The 20805-nt window shown below is 37.6% G+C and overlaps 1 protein-coding gene across 5 annotated transcripts; it reads left to right on the forward strand.

Annotated features, from left to right (window-relative positions):
• The first annotated feature begins 1216 nt into the window (after positions 1 to 1216).
• LOC131053087 (uncharacterized) lies at positions 1217 to 19783 on the forward strand. Of its 5 annotated transcripts, XR_009107616.2 has the most exons (10): positions 1220 to 1910; positions 15694 to 16090; positions 16532 to 16686; positions 16862 to 16968; positions 17128 to 17349; positions 17510 to 18004; positions 18120 to 18619; positions 18852 to 18945; positions 19047 to 19208; positions 19377 to 19783. XR_009107616.2 is itself a non-coding variant. In XM_057987693.2 (9 exons), exons 1-9 carry the CDS (start codon positions 1704 to 1706, stop codon positions 19153 to 19155), a joined length of 2286 nt encoding a protein of 761 aa, XP_057843676.2. In that variant the 5' UTR covers positions 1221 to 1703; the 3' UTR covers positions 19156 to 19783. The 5 variants fall into 5 exon arrangements, 3 of the variants coding, with proteins under 3 accessions (XP_057843679.2, XP_057843676.2, XP_057843677.2); XM_057987693.2 differs by having other exon boundaries at positions 1221 to 1910; positions 19047 to 19783; XM_057987694.2 differs by having other exon boundaries at positions 1221 to 1910; positions 15694 to 16086; positions 16528 to 16686; positions 19047 to 19783.
• The last annotated feature ends 1022 nt before the right edge of the window (positions 19784 to 20805 follow it).

Here is a 20805-nt window from a genome sequence, read left to right on the forward strand (position 1 = left end):
GAGTGGAAGAATAAGTCACGACACTCTTCCCATTCATTAGATGGTGAGTGGGGCAGGACTAAGAAGCCATGAGGTCCAAAGCGGTTGAGGAGTGGAGGTTGCTTGATCAATTTCTTCGTGAAAAGGAAGGTGGTGCGGCTGTCACAGGTGTGGGTGAGGATGAAGGCGACGAGCAGAGGCCGCAAGTCAGATTGGAGTCGATGAATTTATGGGTATAGAAATCCATGGGAGAAAGCAAGAAATTATTTTTTTTGGTCTATGACGAATCATTTTGGTAAGTGAGTCATAGTTTAAAAAAAAACCACAATATATTGAATTGTTATACGTAAATTGAAAAGAGGTTTGTGGATTGTGAACAAGAAAAATACCTGCAAAACATGTATTCTTTACTTGAATTGTGTGGCTTCTTGGCTTCTTGCACCTCTGCAACATGCTCTTTCTCTGTCTTCTTGCTCTTCACTTCTTGCTTTTGTTCGCTGAATGAAATGCGTTGATTTCAAGTGCTTATTTATGTTTGAGAATTTGAATTTGAATCAAAGTTCTTTAATTTTTTTACCTAGTGTGTTGAATTTGAATTTAAGTCTCCATATTTCCCCATTTATGTCTGAGTTGATTGTTTTTGTTGTTCAATTCGTGGCCTTATACAAGCGCTGTGGTGGATGCAAGTGATATGATCCGTAACAGTGTTGAAGTGACTATATCAGCCTGGTTCGAGATGGATAGATGAGACAGGGGATGTAGAAAGGTGTTGAAAGGGTCCCATGGTCTTACGCGGACGTGGACAAATTTTGACCATTACGTGACATTTGATTGATCACGTCAGTGTCCATGGGTGCTCACATGGCATGGGGTTGCCGTCATGTCATTTTGTATTGCCTCTAAGTCGACTTATTTAGGCTTCATATGTTATCGTTTTAATGTTTAGTACAAACTTTAATGTTTTTATTATGGTCTCTTTATTGGGCATGTAATCTTAATTGACCGAACTCTCAAACTTTTATTCAAATCAATATGAATGGTTTAAATGTTTACGTGTGAACATAAAGATTTATATTTTGAATGCAAAGATACACTTTATGGTTAATTCGTGTGATTATTGAATGGTATTATTTATTGGTTTAATGTTGAACATGTGATTGGACACACGTCCACTGATATTAAGTAATTAGGCGGACACCTATGAACCCCTAACCGCCTAAGACCTATCACACAGATCGCGCACACGTTCTGGCTCCTCTCCCCTACATTGTTGAGTGGATAACAAAGAAGTCTGGTAAAAGTAGAGAAAAGCCAAACATGTTGGCTACCTCGCAGTGGGTAGGGCCACCTTCCACATCTCTAGGAGGGATGCCTAGCGAAACCAAAGGGACCTCACTGGTCTGTCGCATATTCGGAGAATGCACCTTTCGCCATTTCAAATGTATAGATCCTTCAATTCAACCTATTCCGTGGCCGTTGCAATTTGGGTGTTATCGGTAGTTTTTAAATATTAAAGATCTGTTCGATGCCTAGTAAATGATATACCTCATCTGGAAAATTTCCATTCAATTGAACACCTCTAAAAAGTCTGCTGTAATATTACAGTACAAGATTCGTCTACCCTATATCGAATTCTGTTGAACGATCGATCCTTTAGGAAGCCCTTAGATATGATGAAATATAACCCAGAAACATATGAGAAATCCCAATAAACGATTGGGCTAATGGAAGAGGAGAAAGGGGGAGGAGCTAGCAGAACGCAGTGCAGGCTATGGTGGCCAAAACATATATTGGTGGCAGATGGTCCCGCCCAGGTCATGCTCTTGTTGGGGTGGGCAATCCCTGGATTCCGCAACTCCATTGATATTGTGGTGGCAACATCCGTGTCATTGGAAGAAGCCGATTCACATCTCACCAATAACCATCTGCAGGTATGTTATTCTTGCCGTAAATCAACTATGTGAACTATATACATCGTATATATACTCAAAGGGTTGTATGTGCAGTTTTCATTCGTATTTTGATTTTAGGTCATGTCCATTTTATCAGACTCTAGTTTTTCTTAAATGTGCTGTATGGAATGCCCGTTACTTTCTGCAGTATATGAAATGTGTATATTTCGAAAGGGGCAAATTTACACTTTCATATGTTTATTTGAGGCTTCAGCTTATACCCTTCTTCTTGAATAGGCTGCATTTCAAGCCGGTAATTCTGTGCAGTATATACATTGTGTATGATGTAGAGGGGCATGCCCACAGTTATTCTATGTTTATTTCAGGTTTTGTCATGCAGATTCTCTCAGACTCGAATCGTCTCTAATTTACTCTTTGTCGAGTCATATTCGTGCACTACATATTTTCCACAAGGGCATGCCCACAGGTCTCCCATGCTTACCCTGATTTTATATCTCGCAGTTTTTCGCAGACTCAAATTTTCCCTAATTTACTGTTTTGGGACATGTCTGTGCAGTATATACATTGTGTGTATTCCTGAAGGATATGCTCACTCGAGGTTTTAGATCAAGTGGAGTTTATCAGACTCAAAAATTACTTTAAAATACTGTACTTGAGCAATTTTTGTGGGTCTCTTTCTGCAGTATACACATGTTCTATACGGTAAACACGGGGGAGAGTAAAAGATAGTTTTTATGTGATTAGTTGATTTTTTAGATCTCTCCCATTTTTCTTAAACCTGTGAATTTCTCTGAAGGAGCTGCATTTAAAGCTATATTGGTAGCTCATTTTGTATGGTACATATGTACAAGAGGATGGGAGGATGAGGAAAATTATGCGTTGTTTTTCTATGTTTATTTGATGTTTTTGATCACACCTATTCACTGGAACGTCAGATTTTTTTTCCAACGGAGCTGTAATTTAAGCTATTTGTGCAGGTCACTTTGTAAAGTATATGCATTGTGTATGTCCCTTAAAGTTGGGGGGCATACACACAATTTTCATACGTGTATTTGGCACATTTGATCGCACGCCAATTTGATCAAGCTATTATTTTTTTCCCTCAAGGAGCAGAATTTCCAGCCTTGCGTGCCGATCATTTTCTTCAGTGTTTTATGTTTATCCTTATTCTATATCCTGTAGAAAGTAAGGTGGGGGTGACAGGGTGGAGGATTAAACACGGTTTTTTTTTTTGATAATTTGCAGAGGGTGTTATTGATCTCTCGGCTTATGTCTAGGCATTAATTGCACCTAGTAATGGTGGGACCACAAGAGGGGGGATCCCATCCCTGATGGAGATGGAATCCAAACCTGCAATCCAGTTGCTCGTTAGGGTACAAAGGCTGTGAACTCATTGGTCTAGTGGAGATTATACACAGTTTTTTTTATTAATTGGACTCTCGGCCTAGGTCTAGGCATTAACTGAGCCCAGTATTGTGGGACCACAAGAGGGGGTCTCTATCCTTGGCAGAGACGGGATCCAAACCTGCAATCTAGTTGTTCAGTAAGGGCACAGAGCCCGCAAGCTCAATGACTTAGTGGAGATTTGAATCTGGTTGGCTGTTAAAACATCAACACTTAACGATTGCACTATCTCCTGAATGGCAGAGGACTATACACAGTTATTGTGTGTTTATCTGGCATTTTAAATCAAAATTTTCACTATCTGCCGAAGTTCCTGCATTTCAAAGCATATCCATATAGCAATCCCTAAAATGGAGGATATGCATATTATCTCTTTTATATTCTCTAATAATAATTTTATTTAGTCATCACATCTTTTCTTTTCATTTTTAGATCATTTCCGCTTGATAGATCTTTTGAATTATTTTTTGGAATTTTTTTTTTAACATTATTATTTATATAATAGTCAACAAAGAAACCACGTTACACAATATAAGTCAAAGCAGCCAAAAAACACGTTCTGCTGGGTGCAGCAATAGAGAACTAGGACCAAAGATACTCTAGCCAGGGCTTCTACATGAAGAGCACCTAGAACATTATCAAAAGCTCTAGCTAAGAGTAGCAGTATCAGTTACAGATACAGAGTAAATTACATATGTCATAACATGATAAAAAACAGTCACCAAAGAGCTTTCCTAAACAGATTTATGAGTACTGGTCAGCTAAAGTAAAACCATAAAAAAAATGTCATTAGCATCTTGAACATTGGAATTTTGAACAATATCATCCATAGGATTAAATAAACCAATTGTCTGAGAAGGAGACTGAGATATAACATAGATGTTTCCAGTCATATCAGCAATGAGTATAGTGTTGTCTAAACCTGGAGCAGGATCAAGATCACATTCCATTGGATCATTTTCTTTGTCACTTTCTTCCAGCCAACTCCCATTTCTGTCAATATGTGGCCACCACACTGCCTGAATTATATCAGTCTTATGCTAAGATACCGATTCTTTGCCAAAATGTCTGGGTCCGGGTTCTGATTCTTGCCCAGCCCTGGTCCAAGCCTGATTCCGCTTGGGTTCCTTCTAGGTCCTTCTAGGACCCACAGAGGACCCAGCCACCTGGGAAGGACCTAGAAGGAACCCAAGCGGAATCAGGCTTGGACCAGGGCTGGGCAAGAATCAGAACCCGGACCCAGACATTTTGGCAAAGAATCGGTATCTTAGCATAAGACTGATATAATTCAGGCAGTGTGGTGGCCACATATTGACAGAAATGGGAGTTGGCTGGAAGAAAGTGACAAAGAAAATGATCCAATGGAACCCACAGAGGACCCAGCCATCTGGGAAGGACCCAGGAGGAATCCACGGGGAACCCAGGCGGACCCAGGAGAACCAAGGCATGGGTTACCAAAAACATGTCACATTTACGATACATGAATATTTATTGGCATTGGTAATTATGGATTTATGATTTATCACTTATCATTTATGTATGGAAAGTCACATTGTATATTTCATATTTTTATGGATTGTATCATTGTAATAATCAATAATGGTAGTGATAGTTTATAAATTATATAATTATATTTTATAATTTTGATGTTTGAACATATATATATATACGGACATACCCGTACCCGTACCCAAGGAAATTTTTGCTGATTCTGCGAATCCTATATATATATATACGGACGTACCCGTACCCGTACCCAAGGAAATTTTGTCGATTCTGCGAATCCTTCCCGATTCTGTATCTGTATCTGTATCCGTACCCGAATCGGTAACTTAGGTCTTATGCTACATAACATTACCAGTGTCCAATAGTTTATGGAGCTTACTCTTTGAAGTCTTCAATGTCATAGTAACCTGTAAAACAACAGAAGAGAAGATGAACTCACATCAAGAGTCAGAAAGGATCTTTCTTTTGTCATGGAACACCTCTTCATCCTTAGCCTTACATAATTGCTTTAAGACTTAAGTAGTCAAAGTAAGCAACAAATAGTTTAGATCTTTCTCAAAGCATTTCATAAACCCAAAAAATATTTTCACACCATGAGATATTATAACTACCATCCCATCCTTTTTTTATCCCCAAAAAGTTAAAAACACTGATCAACACTTTATGGCAAATTGGCAATCAAAAAACAAATGCTTGATAGTTCCAACAACATTATAGACATGTCAGTTATAAGGATTTTTGTCTGCATCCTTGAGAATAGAGACAACAACCACCTTTTTAAAAATCAGTAACCATTTAAAACAAGCTGTCCTGGGTTCAAGCCACTCAGACCATAATGATGAAGAATGGAATGCCAATCTTCTTTAATATTTGAAGGAGTTACACATTTTGTTTGTCTGTTGTGGGTAATTGTTGGGCGAGGTTATGGGTTGCCTTTAATATGGTGTGGGAAAAGCTTGGACTACATTATGAAGATTTGTGAACATAGGTGACACTAATATTTACCCATAATTTTTAGACGACAACCTTGTCTATTTGAATTATGGTCGCCTTATTGCAAATTGATTTTGGGCTCAGACTTTTATTATCATCAATAAACAACCTCTTTAAGTTATTTTTATACAGATACAGTTGCAGTACCATTACCAAATAAGGATAGCATAGAGCAATCTCATAAACAAAGCCAACATTCATTAGAGCTATAAGAAGTCTTGTGAGTATCCCTTAAGTGTTCAATTGTTCCTTTACCCTCCACATGTATGATACTTTATACTACCATTCTTTGTAGAGATAATATACATAAGAGAGGCAATCAATTGTCAATTGAGCTTATTGCTTGTGTTTCTCTTGAAATGTGTCATGGCTTAGCTTTGTGTTTTGTTCAAATGGCAATAGCCAACTTGGTTGAACCTTTGGACTTTCAATTACTCCTTAACAAGTATTCATTTATAGCACTTCAAGGATTACTGACTTACAGCTCATGAGATCATGCAATCCAATTACTTTTTAGAAGTTGACCACCAAACATTTACCCATATTGCTACCCCTTCAAGTAGAAAATTGAAATTGAGAAGATGATCCAATAATTCCAAGAATCGCTTGATGTCAGGGTCATTTGGTCCTGTATGTAGCTTTTATTTTTGCTTGTTGGGCTTGGTTCATAAGAAAGATGGCTCATGGAGATTGTGTGTGGACTTTTATGCTTTCAATAGAATTTCTATTGAGGATAGTTCTCTATTCTTGTCACTCATGCACTGTTAGATAAGTTAGTTGCATGGGGCTAGTTTTTTCTCCAATCTTGATTTGCAATTTGGTTACTATCGAATTGGCTTATAGGATGAAGATATCCCTAAGACAACCTTCCAAACTCATGAGGGCCATTATGACTTTTTGGTGTTGCAATTTGATCTCAAAATGTATCATCCACTTTTAGAGTTATGATGAACCAAAAATTCTTCAAAATTTTATATTGGTCTTTTTCCATGACATTCTTGTTTACAACAAGACATGAGAAGAACATCTTTTTTTGTTACAATGAAGGTGGAATGCCTTGACCATATTGTCTTAGTTGAAAGCAACATTGGACTTTTCACTGATATGAAGGGTAAACAGGTCTGAATCATAGCCAAAAGCACTTAGAAATATGAACAACAACTTGGTAGTCAATTTCACAAACACCTAGAACCTGGTAGTGCATAAAGAAGCGGTTGTGTTGGTGTTTTTTTTATCATCTACCAAACATTAGAATAAGATACCCAAACGTATTCTATCCTCTCTTGAAAAATCACTGCTGATTCCAAGGTCTATGTGTGCGAACAAGCGACTTTAGTGAAATCTCTTCTTGGGTAGTGTATGCTGAAAATCTCAAGGGGGACTTACGTTAACAATTGTCTTTGAACTGTTGGACTTAGACGGATTTAGCAATTTTAGGCTCTTTTTTCTTTTGATTTTCCGAGATTTAGACTTTCAAAAAGGAGAAAAGAGATAGGGTTTGAGAAGGCTGATCTAATCCTACGAACTCTAGAGACGAAATCAATTGGGTTCTCTTGGGAAACCACACTTTGCTTTGCCACACTGAGGAAAACTACACAAAGTGGGTGCAATCTTCAATGGGTTGTGCTTATGATTGAAATATTGGCATGCACAGAGGATAGGCTCAGACTAACTTTGCACAGTGAGATGGAAATCATCCATTCACCAAAAGTATGAGCGGAGATACACCGTCAATTAACACTTATCAAATCCTTCATTCAATTCTAATAACATGAAAGCAAATCTAAATTAACTTTAACTAATGCGTTGAGGAAATTGAAACCATGCTAATCATTCAAACAATAGAGATTACAAGGCCTTAAGAGAAAGCGCACATGCAATATATGATTCGAAAATGACCTTCACGCAACAATATGTCAAAAACCTCACACTCTCCAAATGAGAGGAGGTAACCTTATATAGTTTTTCAAGAATAAATGAATGACCGAGATCAAACAGTGATCAAGGGCCCAAATTGAAAGCTACAAACCCTAATTAGGGTTTCCCAAAACTCTATTAGTTTGAAAGAATGAGAAAGTGACATGTGGCACAACTGCTATTGTCACTGAGGTGAGTGTCCAGTTTCCCCTTTTGCAGATTCGATGTATCTAGACACGATGAGCCTAACCTCCTCCATAGTGACACTTGGCAAGTTGCCAATCTGGAAGTCGATGATGTCCACATCATCAGTACATGTGGCGAGGATGCCTTCCCACTCAACTGCTTGGGCAAGAAATTTCTCATCAATGAAGAGAAAATTTGTGATCCTTGTAAGATCGCCCTTGTCAATCATCCCCGAGTCCTTGAAGAAGCTCGACTGAATCTTGGCTCTCAGGTTCTCTTCCTGCAAGTGTTTCTCTCTTATACTCTCTTTCTTCCAAATCTCTGATGCTACCTGAAACACCTTACTCAAAATTTCCTTGACACTCTCCTTTGTCTCAAAGCACTTAGTCTCGGATTTCTTCAGAACTTCAATCCTAGTGACCAGAGCATAATACCAGGTGTTAAAGTCATATCTATCCCCATCCTGTATGACCCTTGCATCTACCAAGCTTCGTTTCAACAGGGCTCGAATAACCTTCAATTGTGGAAGTATTTCATTTTGAATTTCTTCAACATCTTCCCAATTTGTAGCTAGGTCCTGAATTGGGCTGACCAATGAAGAGGTCGACTCATGTGTTGATACTAAATTTTCTACAAGTATATCAGCACATGCCGAAGCATTTGAAATCCATTCCTTGGCCTGTGTGAATGTGCCTTTCATGTCTTCGTAATCCTTCATTGACTCTTGTTGAAGAGGTTGCGGAGGAGTGACCGATATCTCATGGTTGAGTGGTCGAGTGAGATGGAGAACATATTTCCTCCATTGCTGATTCTCTTCTTCTACCTTCTTTCTTTTCTCCCTCTCCTGGGCTAGACTTGCCTTGAGGGCGTTGCAGGAGTCGTCAAAGTACTAGACTTCTTGGTCTTGGGTAGGCTTACCCAACTCTATAGTGGTGATCTTATAATCCTCTGGGGCATCATTGTCCCGAGTTTTCCATTCCTTTGGCACAACTATCTGAATTGTCCTGAATCCTGCACTATCCCTTTGAATCAAAGAGAATTTTCTGGCTGACTTAGGTGGCTTGACTATAACTGGTTCATTCACCTTTTCCAGAAATGCTGCTGTGTTCTCTTCAGAATGAGCTTCCTTAGGGACCTTAGCCATTATCCTTTCCCTCAGCCAATCAGAAATGGTTGACTGCTCCACAGTGTTTTGATCAAACCCATCATTTGCCCTTCCTAGTTTAGTAACTATACCATCAAGGAAAACGACTGGGGGCTCAGGCTCTTCAACTTCTGTGGCTGCATTTGAAAGCTGTTCCCTGTCCGGACTTTGGACAGCTTCATTCATTATTTCTCCAATTGAAGGAGAAGGCACTCACTTCATTATTTACCATATATATGTCCATCTCCTGCTCTTCAACTGCATGTTGATCAGGCACGACAGATGCAACACTTAGGATGGAATGACCTTCGTTGGATTCCCACCTCTCCCCTACAATCTTCTTTCCTCTGGCCTTTCCAAAGCTTCCCACTAATTCCTTCCTCTTCTGGGACCCAACACTCTCTGGATTTTGAGTATTGCCTGCAGAGATACAAGGGTTGGAGGACAGAGAGTCATCTACTCCCATTAAATCATAGGTCAAGGCCACACCTTTGGACTTCAATTGTTTCGTCCTCTTAGATGTCCACCACTTTAGAGTAATTGACCACCGACCTCATAAGGTCTGCCAGATCTGATTTCTCTCCCTCTGACCAGTCGATCAAGGCTAGTGGCTCATTCCTCATCTTTTCAAAGCCGAGCTGCTGAAGCTCAAGGCTGTCTTCTACTTGATCAACAACTCTAAATACCTCCGTTGCCCTTACCATGCTCAAGGCAATCTTCGACCAAAATCTCTTCCTGATCTCGAAACTATCGGTTGCGTTAGCCCAATAATCTTCTAAATCAGCTCTGTGCTCAAATGTGATGACAAACACGTCTCCAGTCCATTCACAATCGTGAGAGAGGAGGTTCCTGCCTTCTTCTGCTTATCTCTTTGAATTGCCATATATCCCTCCAATTGCCTCACAACCTCGAGTAGCACAACTTGGTTGGTAGGGTAAGCTGGGAGCTTATAGGGAGATTCGGTAAACCCTTGAATTCTAATGTAAGTGAACTTCGGGTATTGGATATACCAATATCCGAATCTACTGATAAAATCCATAGACTCTTGAGAGAGTCTCTGATGTAGTCCACCTTGCAACGCCCGTGTGATGTGCATGAGAAATGTGTCATTCACCCTCTTAAAATGGAACTTTACTTCCATATGAAGCTGGGGATAACAATCATAGTCGAGAAACTGATTTTCTTTGTTTCCCACTTCCCCTCTGCAGGTGAGGCCTCTGTACCTGTAGGTTACAGCCAAAGAATAGAACAAGTACGAGCTCATGAAGAAGTTTCTATTTGCTTCCAGATTCTTCAGTTGGTTGTCCAAGTTATCACTTATCATTCGAGCCCATTCTATCATCTTAACTCCGTTCATTATTTCATTTATAAAATAATACATCCAGGGCTCAAATGGAGCACCTTGAGGATTCCCCATTATCCTATTCAGCAGGACAATCATATCTCCAATATCTTCCTTGAAGTGTGCTCTCACCAAGCTCTTCCTTTGTAGTTTGGAGGCACCTTTCCTTGGCTTGTCCAACTAGGAATGATTGACGATGGCGTCATACTCCTCCAAATGATCCTGATACAAGCGATCAGCTTCATCTTTGGTTACATACACAACATTATGATACTCTGGAATTCTAAAGGCTTCCCTGATGGCCTAATCGCTGATGTTTGCCAATATTCTCCCATCTGGTGCGACAATATCCCTACTGGCAGGGTTGTAATGCCTAGCACACTCAGCTACCAACTCGGTGCATTGCATGGTAGGGAGAAAACCAGCAGCATGCACGATGCCACTCTTCATCATCTTTCACGCGGTCATGGTAGGCACGAGGTTGTCCAAACCAAACATCCGCTTCTTGAACTCCCTCAGATTGATATGCCCGAGGTTAGTGTCGCTAACATTCTTCCATTTTGAAGTCATCCTTGACTCGGGAGGGGTGTCCTTGTCCATTTGGAATTTCATTGTGCTTAAAATCTGCAAGTAAACATGAGGCTTAAGTTATAAATTGGTTCGCGGATTGAAGAAAATCGAGGCTGTGAATGGCTAAGTGTTTGGAGACTTTATTTCATTTTCATACTTAGCCATAAAAATGGATTTTCACATGTAAACACTTCAATCCTAAGGACAATTATGATTGCAATCCAACACCAAGTGTTATAACTACAAAACTCTCCTTCTACATAGTAAATAAAATGATTTTTCTTCGCTAAAAATTTGAATAGATCCACCAAAAATCACTTTCAATGACTCTGGAAAACTCAGAAAATGCAATAAATCTGCATTTTAAATTCAACTTCACCTTCGAATGAACAAGAATAAGCCTAGAAGTTTTTAAGAAAACTCAGAAAAAATAACAACTCTGCCTTCTACCAGCAGATTCCACTCCAAAATCTGCGGATTCTTTGACAAGAAGCTCACCCAACTGCAAGCAATATCAAGATTTTTCTTCAATCTGCAAAAATACTTCTCAACGTTTTCCTCAGCTTGCTAAGAAAATTCGAACTTCTTGGTGTAAGAATGAAGAAACAAGGGATGCATTTTTAATGAAGTTGATTTCATAATTAGAAACACGTAAATGCTATCCAACTCATGTTTCTAAATTCAACTTAAATCTTGGGAAAGTTTCTCATCCAATTTCGAGTTGTGTTGTCATCTCTTTGAGTTCGAAAATCTTCTACTTGTGCAAATTTCTAAATTGAATTTAGTCCATAAATTCGAACTAGGCTTATAGATTAGCATCTTCCAAAAGGTTTCTAATTTGGAACTCAGTCTGAAGATCATCTCAATTTGCAAATATCTTCCTCCTAATTTTAATCTCGAGTTTCCATTTTGATTTCCCAACTCATTGATCTTCGAAAATCTCTTTTTTCAACTTTCTAAAGTAATTAGAAATTCGAATTTTAGGAAGATTTGATGACATCACTTAGCATTTGAATTCAATTTTGGACTTGCTGTTGACTTCCAAGAGTAGGGTGGAGTTTTAAGACTTCAACTTCATGCTTGGGAGGAGTTTTCATTTAGACCTTGGAGGAGGAATTTTGCACATGAAGAATAATCCTCCTTAGCTGGAAATTTGCGCCCCAGGAACCTGCTTGGGCGCATTTTGGGGGTTAGGGAGGAATTTTGTTTGAGAGGAAAAATCCTCCTCCACTTGAATTTTGCGCCCTCCTTCCTGTCTTGGGCGCATTTGAGGTGAGGTGAAGGATTTAAAAAAAAAATGGAAAAATCCTTCCATCCGTGGGATTTGCGCCCTCCTCCTTGTCTTGGGTGCATTTGGCTGGCAGAGGGGGAATTTGGAGTGGAGGATGAATTCCTCCTTGCCTAGGGAATTGCCCTCTTCATCCTTTCTTAAGTGCTTTTGATTCGCAAAGGAGGATTTTTTAAGATTTGGAAGATTCCTCCTATTCTTGAGAATTGCACCCAAGAATAGACTTTTCCATGCCTTGTCCTTTTGGGGAGGATTTCCAGATAGAAACAAAATTTCGATCACTTGCCTGCTCTTCAACTTTTTTGGATTTAGAATTGGATCTTCAGGAACATGCTGCTGTCAATGCTTTTGCCAGTTGCTAGAGATAGACTTTCCAAAAATAGACTTACTAAAAATAGTAAGTTCGTCCAAACACCAAATTAGGGTAAACCGGGACACAATGACACTAAAAATAGACTTACTAAATATATACATTGCTAAAAATACTAAGTTTGTTTAAACGCAAAATTGGGCCAATCCAGGCTGTGGTGAAACTTACTAAAAATAGGCTTACTAAAAATAGCAAGTCCTCAGAATTCGCTCAAATTTCATTGCTAGCTTTCTTGAAGGGTTTTCATTTCAATGCTTTGCTTAGATTTGATAAAACCCTAGGCTACTGACTCCATTTCTAAGTCTGAAGGATAAAAACCCTAAAATAGACAATAGAAGCTTCCAAACTTAGCCAAATTTCTCCAAAACACTTGCAGGCTTAGCCAAAATTCACCAAAACACTTGGGGACTTGAGGAGATCAAAGAAACTGCTGCCAGACCACCCAAAAGACCACAATCAAAAGACCAAGCGGACAAAAATGTAGGGAGTCCCCATTTGGAATGGGGTGATGTGTGATTGGGTAACATCAGGTCGTACAGTTAATGGGTTCTCTTTGTACTGTAGTCTTTGCCAGCAGCCTATCAATATGCCTGATCTAGGCAGTTGACCAAATTTGTTTTAGATTCTGTGAATAAATAAATAGGACATTGCAACGGTATGCTTTGTAGAAATGTTTAAGTGCAAATTAATGTACACAGGTAAGTTTAATGATTGAGTTGCTATTGGTGGTTGTATACAAGCTTTTGCTTTCAATCAGCAGATCTGTTGTTACCTAACCTAACATCTTGTGCAGATAATTAAGGAATCTCTTTCTGACCTTATCGTTAAGTGTCTTTGCCTATGTTTTTTGGAGATATTGTGATTAGTAATGTTCATGGTAAAGATTTTCATTGCCAGAAATACTGTCTCATATATGATTGTCTTATTGTTCTGAATGCTGATAATGCATTACATTGCATCTAACTAATCTCAAAGATGTGTAGAAGTAATCCAAAAATCCTGGGATGGTATTTGACTAGGAGTGTACTGTGGGAACGGAAAGGTGGAAGGGGTAAATGGACTGAGGGGTACAGAAAATGTCCTTGTGGAACATGAATTAATTTTTGAACAGGTTAATAAATTATCCTAGTATTGTTTTTCAGATAAAGCTACATGGTTGTTAGAATATAAGGCTTACCTTTGTAATAAAGTCACCATAGTCATTTAAGCGGTTTGTTAGTATTGCTATTTTCAGCATTTAGAATCTTTGACAAGTGTCATGTTTATATTTGTTGGTTACAACCCCCGAACTGTATATAAGGAGATGAACCTCATTGTGTTGCATGATGAAATCCATGTTGTGGTCATTCTTGCGTGTTGAATTTCGCAGGGTTCACATACAAGGAAAGCAGCAAGATTGTGTTTTCACCAAGGGCAAAAATTCTACAATTCTTCCACAAAAAAATTGGAGTGTTTTAGGAGGAACTCGTGAGCATGGGTGGATGCAAAAATTGGATGCATATCAGACATGGAAATCATAAGTCTTAAGTTGTGATTTTTCTTATGTGCAGTCTGCTGAGAGTTAACAATATGTTATTGAGGAATTTGAGCATGGCTCTATGAAGGTTGCAGTTAGAAAATTACCATTTTCAAAAATCACAACAACTAGCGCACAGTTGTATCAGATTTTCAATCACAAAATTTATCATTTTTTATTTTTACTCTGAATTCAAGATTTTTTGTTTTTTAGAAATTTAAAATAGTGTTTCCAATTATTTTTTGGAAAATTTTCAAATATTTTTTAGGTTGGAAAATTGATGGGTCCATATTTTAAAGTTCCAAGAAAAAAATGTTCTCTAAGTCAAATTGAAGGGGTTCTATTGTTTGAAAATTTTCAGGATCATATTTCGGGTATGTATAATTTTAGGGTATCTTTTATTTTTCTGGAATTACAAAATTCCATTAGAAAAATATTTTGGCCTCAATTTTCACACCTGGATAATCTGAATCCATTGTTTGGAACAATAGTGGTTATATAATTTTTTTTCTAAAGCTTCAACTTTTTAGATTCAAGATGGTTGGAGTCACTACCAAAGCCACAACCATTTTGTTAAATAGTTTTCCTCCTAAATTCAATGTCATCTTTACTCTTGGTCAACTATCTTCTCAAACTCTGGTCTTACCTCTCCTAGCTGAAGAAAAGAGAACAATTGCAGGAGATACAAAAGATCATCAAATTGAGATATAGCATTATGTCCAAGAAATAATTGTAGAAGATTAGATGAAAGATAAAAGGGGGATTTGAATGATACTATTGCAAAAAGTAGGTCACACAACCTAGAATTGTAGAATTTGAGCCTTAAAGAAAAAGCGAAAAAACCAAATAAAGCTAATGTAGCGATTGTTGAAGATGCTTTAGTTATTGGTAATGGTGAAGATTCACTTATGAAGTATACTTAATTTAAGAAACTTATTTTTGAAGATAAGAAGGGATCTACTGTAGATAAAGCTCAGCATGGATGGTTGCCCGGATAGTTCGGGATTTTGTGGATTTGGAGAATTATACCCTTATGAGGTTCATGAGACAGTTTGATGGAGCAGTGTGGATGTGGCTAAGCTTGGAGTGTTCAATAATTTGAGAGTTTGGGGAGGTGGTAATTTGTGAATTCAGCTTAGGAGATACAGCTTTATGAGGTTAGTGAGACAACTTGATATAGTTACACTTGGTCCAAGAAATATTTTCAAAGAAAAGCTTCAAAACAATTCATAGTTTAGAGTTTTTAACTTTTTAGTCATTGTGTTAGCATGTTTTTTTTAAAGTACAGAATGCCTTCGGAGTGGGTGTTAGAATACAAGGCCTACCTTTGTAATAAAGTCACTGTAGTGACGTAAGTGGGTTTTTACTATTGCTATTTCAATATTTAGACTCTCCCAAACTCTGCATGAGGAGATGAACCTCATTGGAATTGTCACTCCGATATCAAACAGAATAATATTGTGTTATTTTTTGCAACAATGATATATATATATATATATTCATTTTCACTTTTGTGGATAGTGCAATTTGAATCACTAATTTCAGTATGCATTTTCTTATTGCAGGCCATCATTGCTTCCACACAAACCCAAATGCCTATGAACTTGCAGGAGTGTGCAAATGTATCTATAGTTGGTCATTGTATTTTTGATCCAGTCTGCAAGAATTTACAAAACAACTCAAAGAGAACTGATAATAAAATAGTAATACCTAATAAGAGTAAAGAGGGGTTAAAGACAAACACAAATTCCTCCATCACTTACATTGGATGTGATCAGAATGGTCTGTGGAATAATGGAAACCTGTTGCTGAAGCAGTATTACCAGTGCAGAATTCGAACTAGCATATGGATTGAATTGTTCTGTCAGACTGTGAGCTTGCCAATTAAGGAACTTAGATGGATTCCAGAATTGTGTAACTTACACAGGGAGGGATCACTTTGTTCCTCTGATATACACGTATGTAAGTTTTGGCCATGTGCTTTTCTGCATTTCAGCGTTCAGATTCTTGCACTTTGATATACCATTCTTTATATCATAGTAATATGGTGTAGTTGCATGACTTGTGAGCTAAATAGGCTTGGTGAGTTGCTTGCCAGAAACTTGGTGGACAAGTTTCTGGCAAATAATAGCCAGACTTTTTTCTGTGTACTCGCCAGGAAATAATCAGTTTGCTGATACTAATTTTTTTTGAAAATCTATTTAATTTTTTTTTAACAATTTTCCTAGCTATTCATTCTCTAAATTTATTTCTTATGCTTTTTAACATTATTTTGCATATAATTTATATATTTTTTTTACTTTCTGAGTTCGAGTCCAAGTTTTAAAACTAGGATTTGTAGATTTGTAAGAAAAAATATTTACTTCATCACAAATGCTAACTCAATTTTCTTTTGGCAGACAGTAATGTATGAGCCACCGAGATATGGTAGTCATCATTTTTCTTATATGTCTTGGAGTTCCTTGTGTGAAGCATCAAACAATTGTAATGGTGCAAAACCTTCCATGAGGCCTAATTGGATGGTTGAGCTTGAACAGCAGCTGGAGCCTTCTAACCTTGTAAGTTTCCATACTCTTGGGCCCTTAGCCATTCTTGCTCATTTAGGAGTTTTTTTTTGTTTATGGGTTGAGTTAGTAAGGCACGTGCTGTGATAATGATTGAAAGATTATGGCATAAGAGATAAATCCTTAATGTACGGTTAAGAATTGCTGATGTGAATAAGAATGTTTTCAGGATGTGGTTGTACTGGCAATGAATAGTGCTACTGCCATGCAGAATATGGCGCAGGAGTTGTTAAATTCTCCACGTGCATCTTGTAAGCAGCTTTATTTGATTTCCATGTAAGGCACCTTCTGCTGTAAATGCATTTGTGGAGAAACCTTTGATAACACCATGCTTTGGGCTTTCTTGATACTTTTACAATGTCTTATCTCCAGATATCATACTAAGATTTGTTGCTTTATGTAATGTTGTTATTAACACACACTTTTGGCTGGCAGAATGATGGTCATCCTGCGCAAAATGACAGCTGCAAGTATGGCATTAATTGCTGTATTTTTCTATGCTAGTTTGCAGCTGATTTCCAAGATTTTAAGTAAAAGAGCATTCTCCATTCTGAATACAAACTTGCTTAAATTATTCAGACATATATCAAAAAATTTACACATCCGTAGCCGGCAGTTGATGCATTGGCCTGTCTTTCTCTTAGAAAGTGGTTGCAGGTAATACTCCTTGTTTTTCTATAGGACGTAACTAATATGAAGTTTTCTTATTTGTTTTCTAGATTTGGATCTTTATCTGCTGGTTTTTGAAATTCTTACTTTGGCTTGCAATTTGTGTATTGAGTCTTTAGCCTGATCTGTTTGAGGCAATGTTGTTCAGGTTTCAACCGAATGTAGCTGTTGCTCATAGAACTGCATTGTTGAAGCATTCTTTTTGGTCAGCTATTGCCATTGACATTTTCATAGGAAACGTTGCAGGGATGTTATTGCTTGTTCATTGTGAAGCTATAGCTGATTGGGTCCTATGTTTTGCCTGTGGCATTACAGATAACATTTTACGTTCTGGTTGTGTTTGGTTGATGGGTGTTCCAGCAGGGTTTAAGCTAAACACTGAACTCTCCCAAACTCTGGGTATGGTTTCACTGAATATTATTCAAGTGTGGTCTGCATTGTGGTTCTTTGTTAGGCCACTTTTGAAGCCCTGTATTAAAGTGTTTGCTGTCTGTGGAATCTTTCTTGGCTTCACAATACAAGCTGCTTTATTTATAGATGTTATTTTGCTTGCAACATTCCACATATCCATGCTACATTGGTTATTGGCACTTGTATATTCGCATCAAATTCAAGCATTGTCTGCTCTATCTCGACTTTTCAGGTGACGTCTTTGTTCCTTACATTTATAGACTATCTGAAAAATATTTGCTTATGTAGTTTTTTACATTTGATTCCACTAGAAATCTTTTGGGCTGATGACAATATTGATCAAACAGGGGTCGGAAAAGGAATCCTCTTCGTGCTAGAATTGACAGTTTTGTTTATAGTGTGGAGCAGCATGTTGTTGGATCCCTTGTTTTTACGCCTCTTCTGCTTTTGGTTCCAACAACTTCAGTATTCTATGTTTTCTTCACCATCCTCAACACAGTGGTCAGTTTAGCATGTATTGGTCTCCAGTTTTTGATATCAGGCCTCCATGCTTTTCCTTATGCTGAAATAGCCATCTGGCTGGTGCATCCAAAGAGATTTCCATCTGGAGTATGGTTTAAACAAATATGGACAGGAAGCAGCCAATTATCAGATGCTATGTCAAGATACCCTGCAGTAGAGGCAGTTGGTCAAGAAAGAAAACTAAGGGATACTGATGAAATTGTTAAGAAATCAGCTTTTCAATTGTCTAATGCAGAAATGCCAAATGGACAGTTTTCCTTTGGTTTCCTCCCCGGTGATTCAGAGATCGTTGTCTCTTCTTTAGGCATCAATTCTGCAAGTTTAGGTACTTTCTGTTTTCTTTTGCATTGAGAAGAAACGCCTTAATTTGAAGTTTCCTGCATTATTTGGAATATAGCCACATTAGGTATTGTAGTAAACAAAAACCCAGCATTATTTGGAATATAGCCACATTAGGTATTGTAGTAAACAAAAACCCAGTTATATTTTTGGTTCAGACATTCAATGCTATGGCACTAGGCCTATTCATTTACTAAGAAATAGGCTGTCTGTTACAGGTGAAATCATTTCTCCACACCTCCATAAAACATTCAAGGGGCTTTCACTATCATCTGGAGCTTCATGTGTTTATAGAGTCTTCAGTGGGGGAAGGTGGGTTGTTTGAATTGCTATAGGAATGGTGAAGTAGGATAGATAGTATGCTAGGAACTTCAGAAAATACTAAAGTTTGAGTGCTATTGTTAATTTTTCAGAATTCCATCCTCTCTGGAAATCGGAATGCCTGCGCTTATGCCCTGGGTGTCAATCAGCTTCAAGGAGTTTTGGTGGATAACATATGAAGCAGTGCTTGCTTGTCTATAAATTTGTTGGGTTAAATTGTGGTTTGATTTGTCAACTCAGTAGGATCATCATAGGTGATGTGGTGTGGTCGCTCTCAACATTTTCTGGCTACATTTTGTTTTGCTCATTTTCATTTTCCCTCATCTTTGAAGACGGGAATGCCTTCCCTCAGGAGTTGGATAATTTTCAGCTTCAAGAAGTTTTGATGCCTAATATGTGGAATGGTGCTTGCTAATCTCCAGATTTTTGGAATGGCAATGGATTAAGTTGTCGATTGTATCTTAGAAGAGCATTTAATGCATCACAGTACCAGATGCCATAGAACTTCAACAGTTATACCTGCCAAATTTGGGCTTGATGCCTTGCTCTGTATCGAATTCTACTGCTTGGACATGGCAAAAGGCTTATTATTTGCCCTCGGAGATTACAGCTGTACACTTAAACTAATTTTTGTTAGGTAATACTAATTGATGCTGGTTTGCCCCATCACAGGCAGTGTAAAGTGTTGAATCTTTTGGCTGGATATTTGATAGGTATAAAAGTTCAAGTGGGTCTTCACTACAATCATGCAAAGATCATTAACTATTTCCATTAGTCAGACCAAGCTTTATGTGAACTAGAAGTTAATTCATCTCACATTTTAACTATTCGGAGTTTAATGTTTTAGTCTGATGACTGAAATGTGTGAAACCTGCCCTTTGAAATGCATTTTCATGTGCGCGCATACAAAACTATGTTATGTTTTGGTTTGTCTTTCTTCGTAGTGTTTCTTCAAGTTTTGGGGATGAGTGGAGGCAGATTTTGGGGACAAGCAGGGGTAGGGGGTGGGTATCAAAATGATGTATAAATATTTAATTATAAAAAATAAAATAAGTTGATGAACTTTAAGAAAAAAAGAAAAGCTAAAATTTATATAAAGTTGTACTGTTCCAATTTTTTTTTTTGAGACGACGACTCTGAATGTCTTGATGTCTATTTTCAATATCTTCAGTTGAAGGTGTACCATTTTAGAAGGTTCCACTACTAGACATTGTAGGATATTTTTTGCATTGTATGATGTCTCAATTCAGCCATGATGTAAACAGTTTGAGGAATGTATGACATCATTTTTGTAGTAGCTGCTTTCAAAGATGATACATGTTGCAATTTATCATTTAGAAACTAGGCTCCAACGTGTTATTCATGAAATTTATAAAAGTGGATACATCAATGTCAACCAAGTTTCAAATTAACAGCTAGAAAACTTCAATAGAGGCTTTAGCATGTTTCCAAATAAGGGATTCACTAGAGAGAACTTGACAGAGGCCCATAACGAGTTAGTGTCAAATTAGAAATCCAACCATTTTCAGTAAAATATCAATACTACGTATATTATTTGGAAGTGGGATTGCCCTGACAAATTGAAGTATAAATCAATTATGTCGTGAGAAATTTTAAATTTCAAATTTTAAATTGTAAAGGGATTACTAAAATCAAATTAGCATTACAATGTAATATAAATGGTAAAAATACAAAACAGTATTTAGGAAAGCATAACAATATGAATTTACAAGATGTAACAAGTTAGGAGATTGAGTATATATAAACTAAATCAATGAAAAAAATTGAAGTTCTTTTATTTTCGAAGATATTCTTCTTCCAAGAAGTCGTAGAATTTAATTAAAAAGTGAA

Source organism: Cryptomeria japonica, chromosome 5 (assembly GCF_030272615.1).
Source record: "Cryptomeria japonica chromosome 5, Sugi_1.0, whole genome shotgun sequence".
NCBI classification, from domain to species: Eukaryota; Viridiplantae; Streptophyta; class Pinopsida; order Cupressales; family Cupressaceae; genus Cryptomeria; species Cryptomeria japonica.

Bases quoted from the DNA above. Each gene is read 5' to 3' on its own strand.
- LOC131053087 (XM_057987693.2), top strand. From the start codon at position 1,704: ATGGAAGAGGAGAAAGGGGGAGGAGCTAGCAGAACGCAGTGCAGGCTA. The intron at 1,911-15,693 runs GTATGTTATTCT...TTCTTATTGCAG, and splicing joins TCACCAATAACCATCTGCAG to GCCATCATTGCTTCCACACA. The intron at 17,350-17,509 runs GTAATACTCCTT...AATGTTGTTCAG, and splicing joins CTCTTAGAAAGTGGTTGCAG to GTTTCAACCGAATGTAGCTG.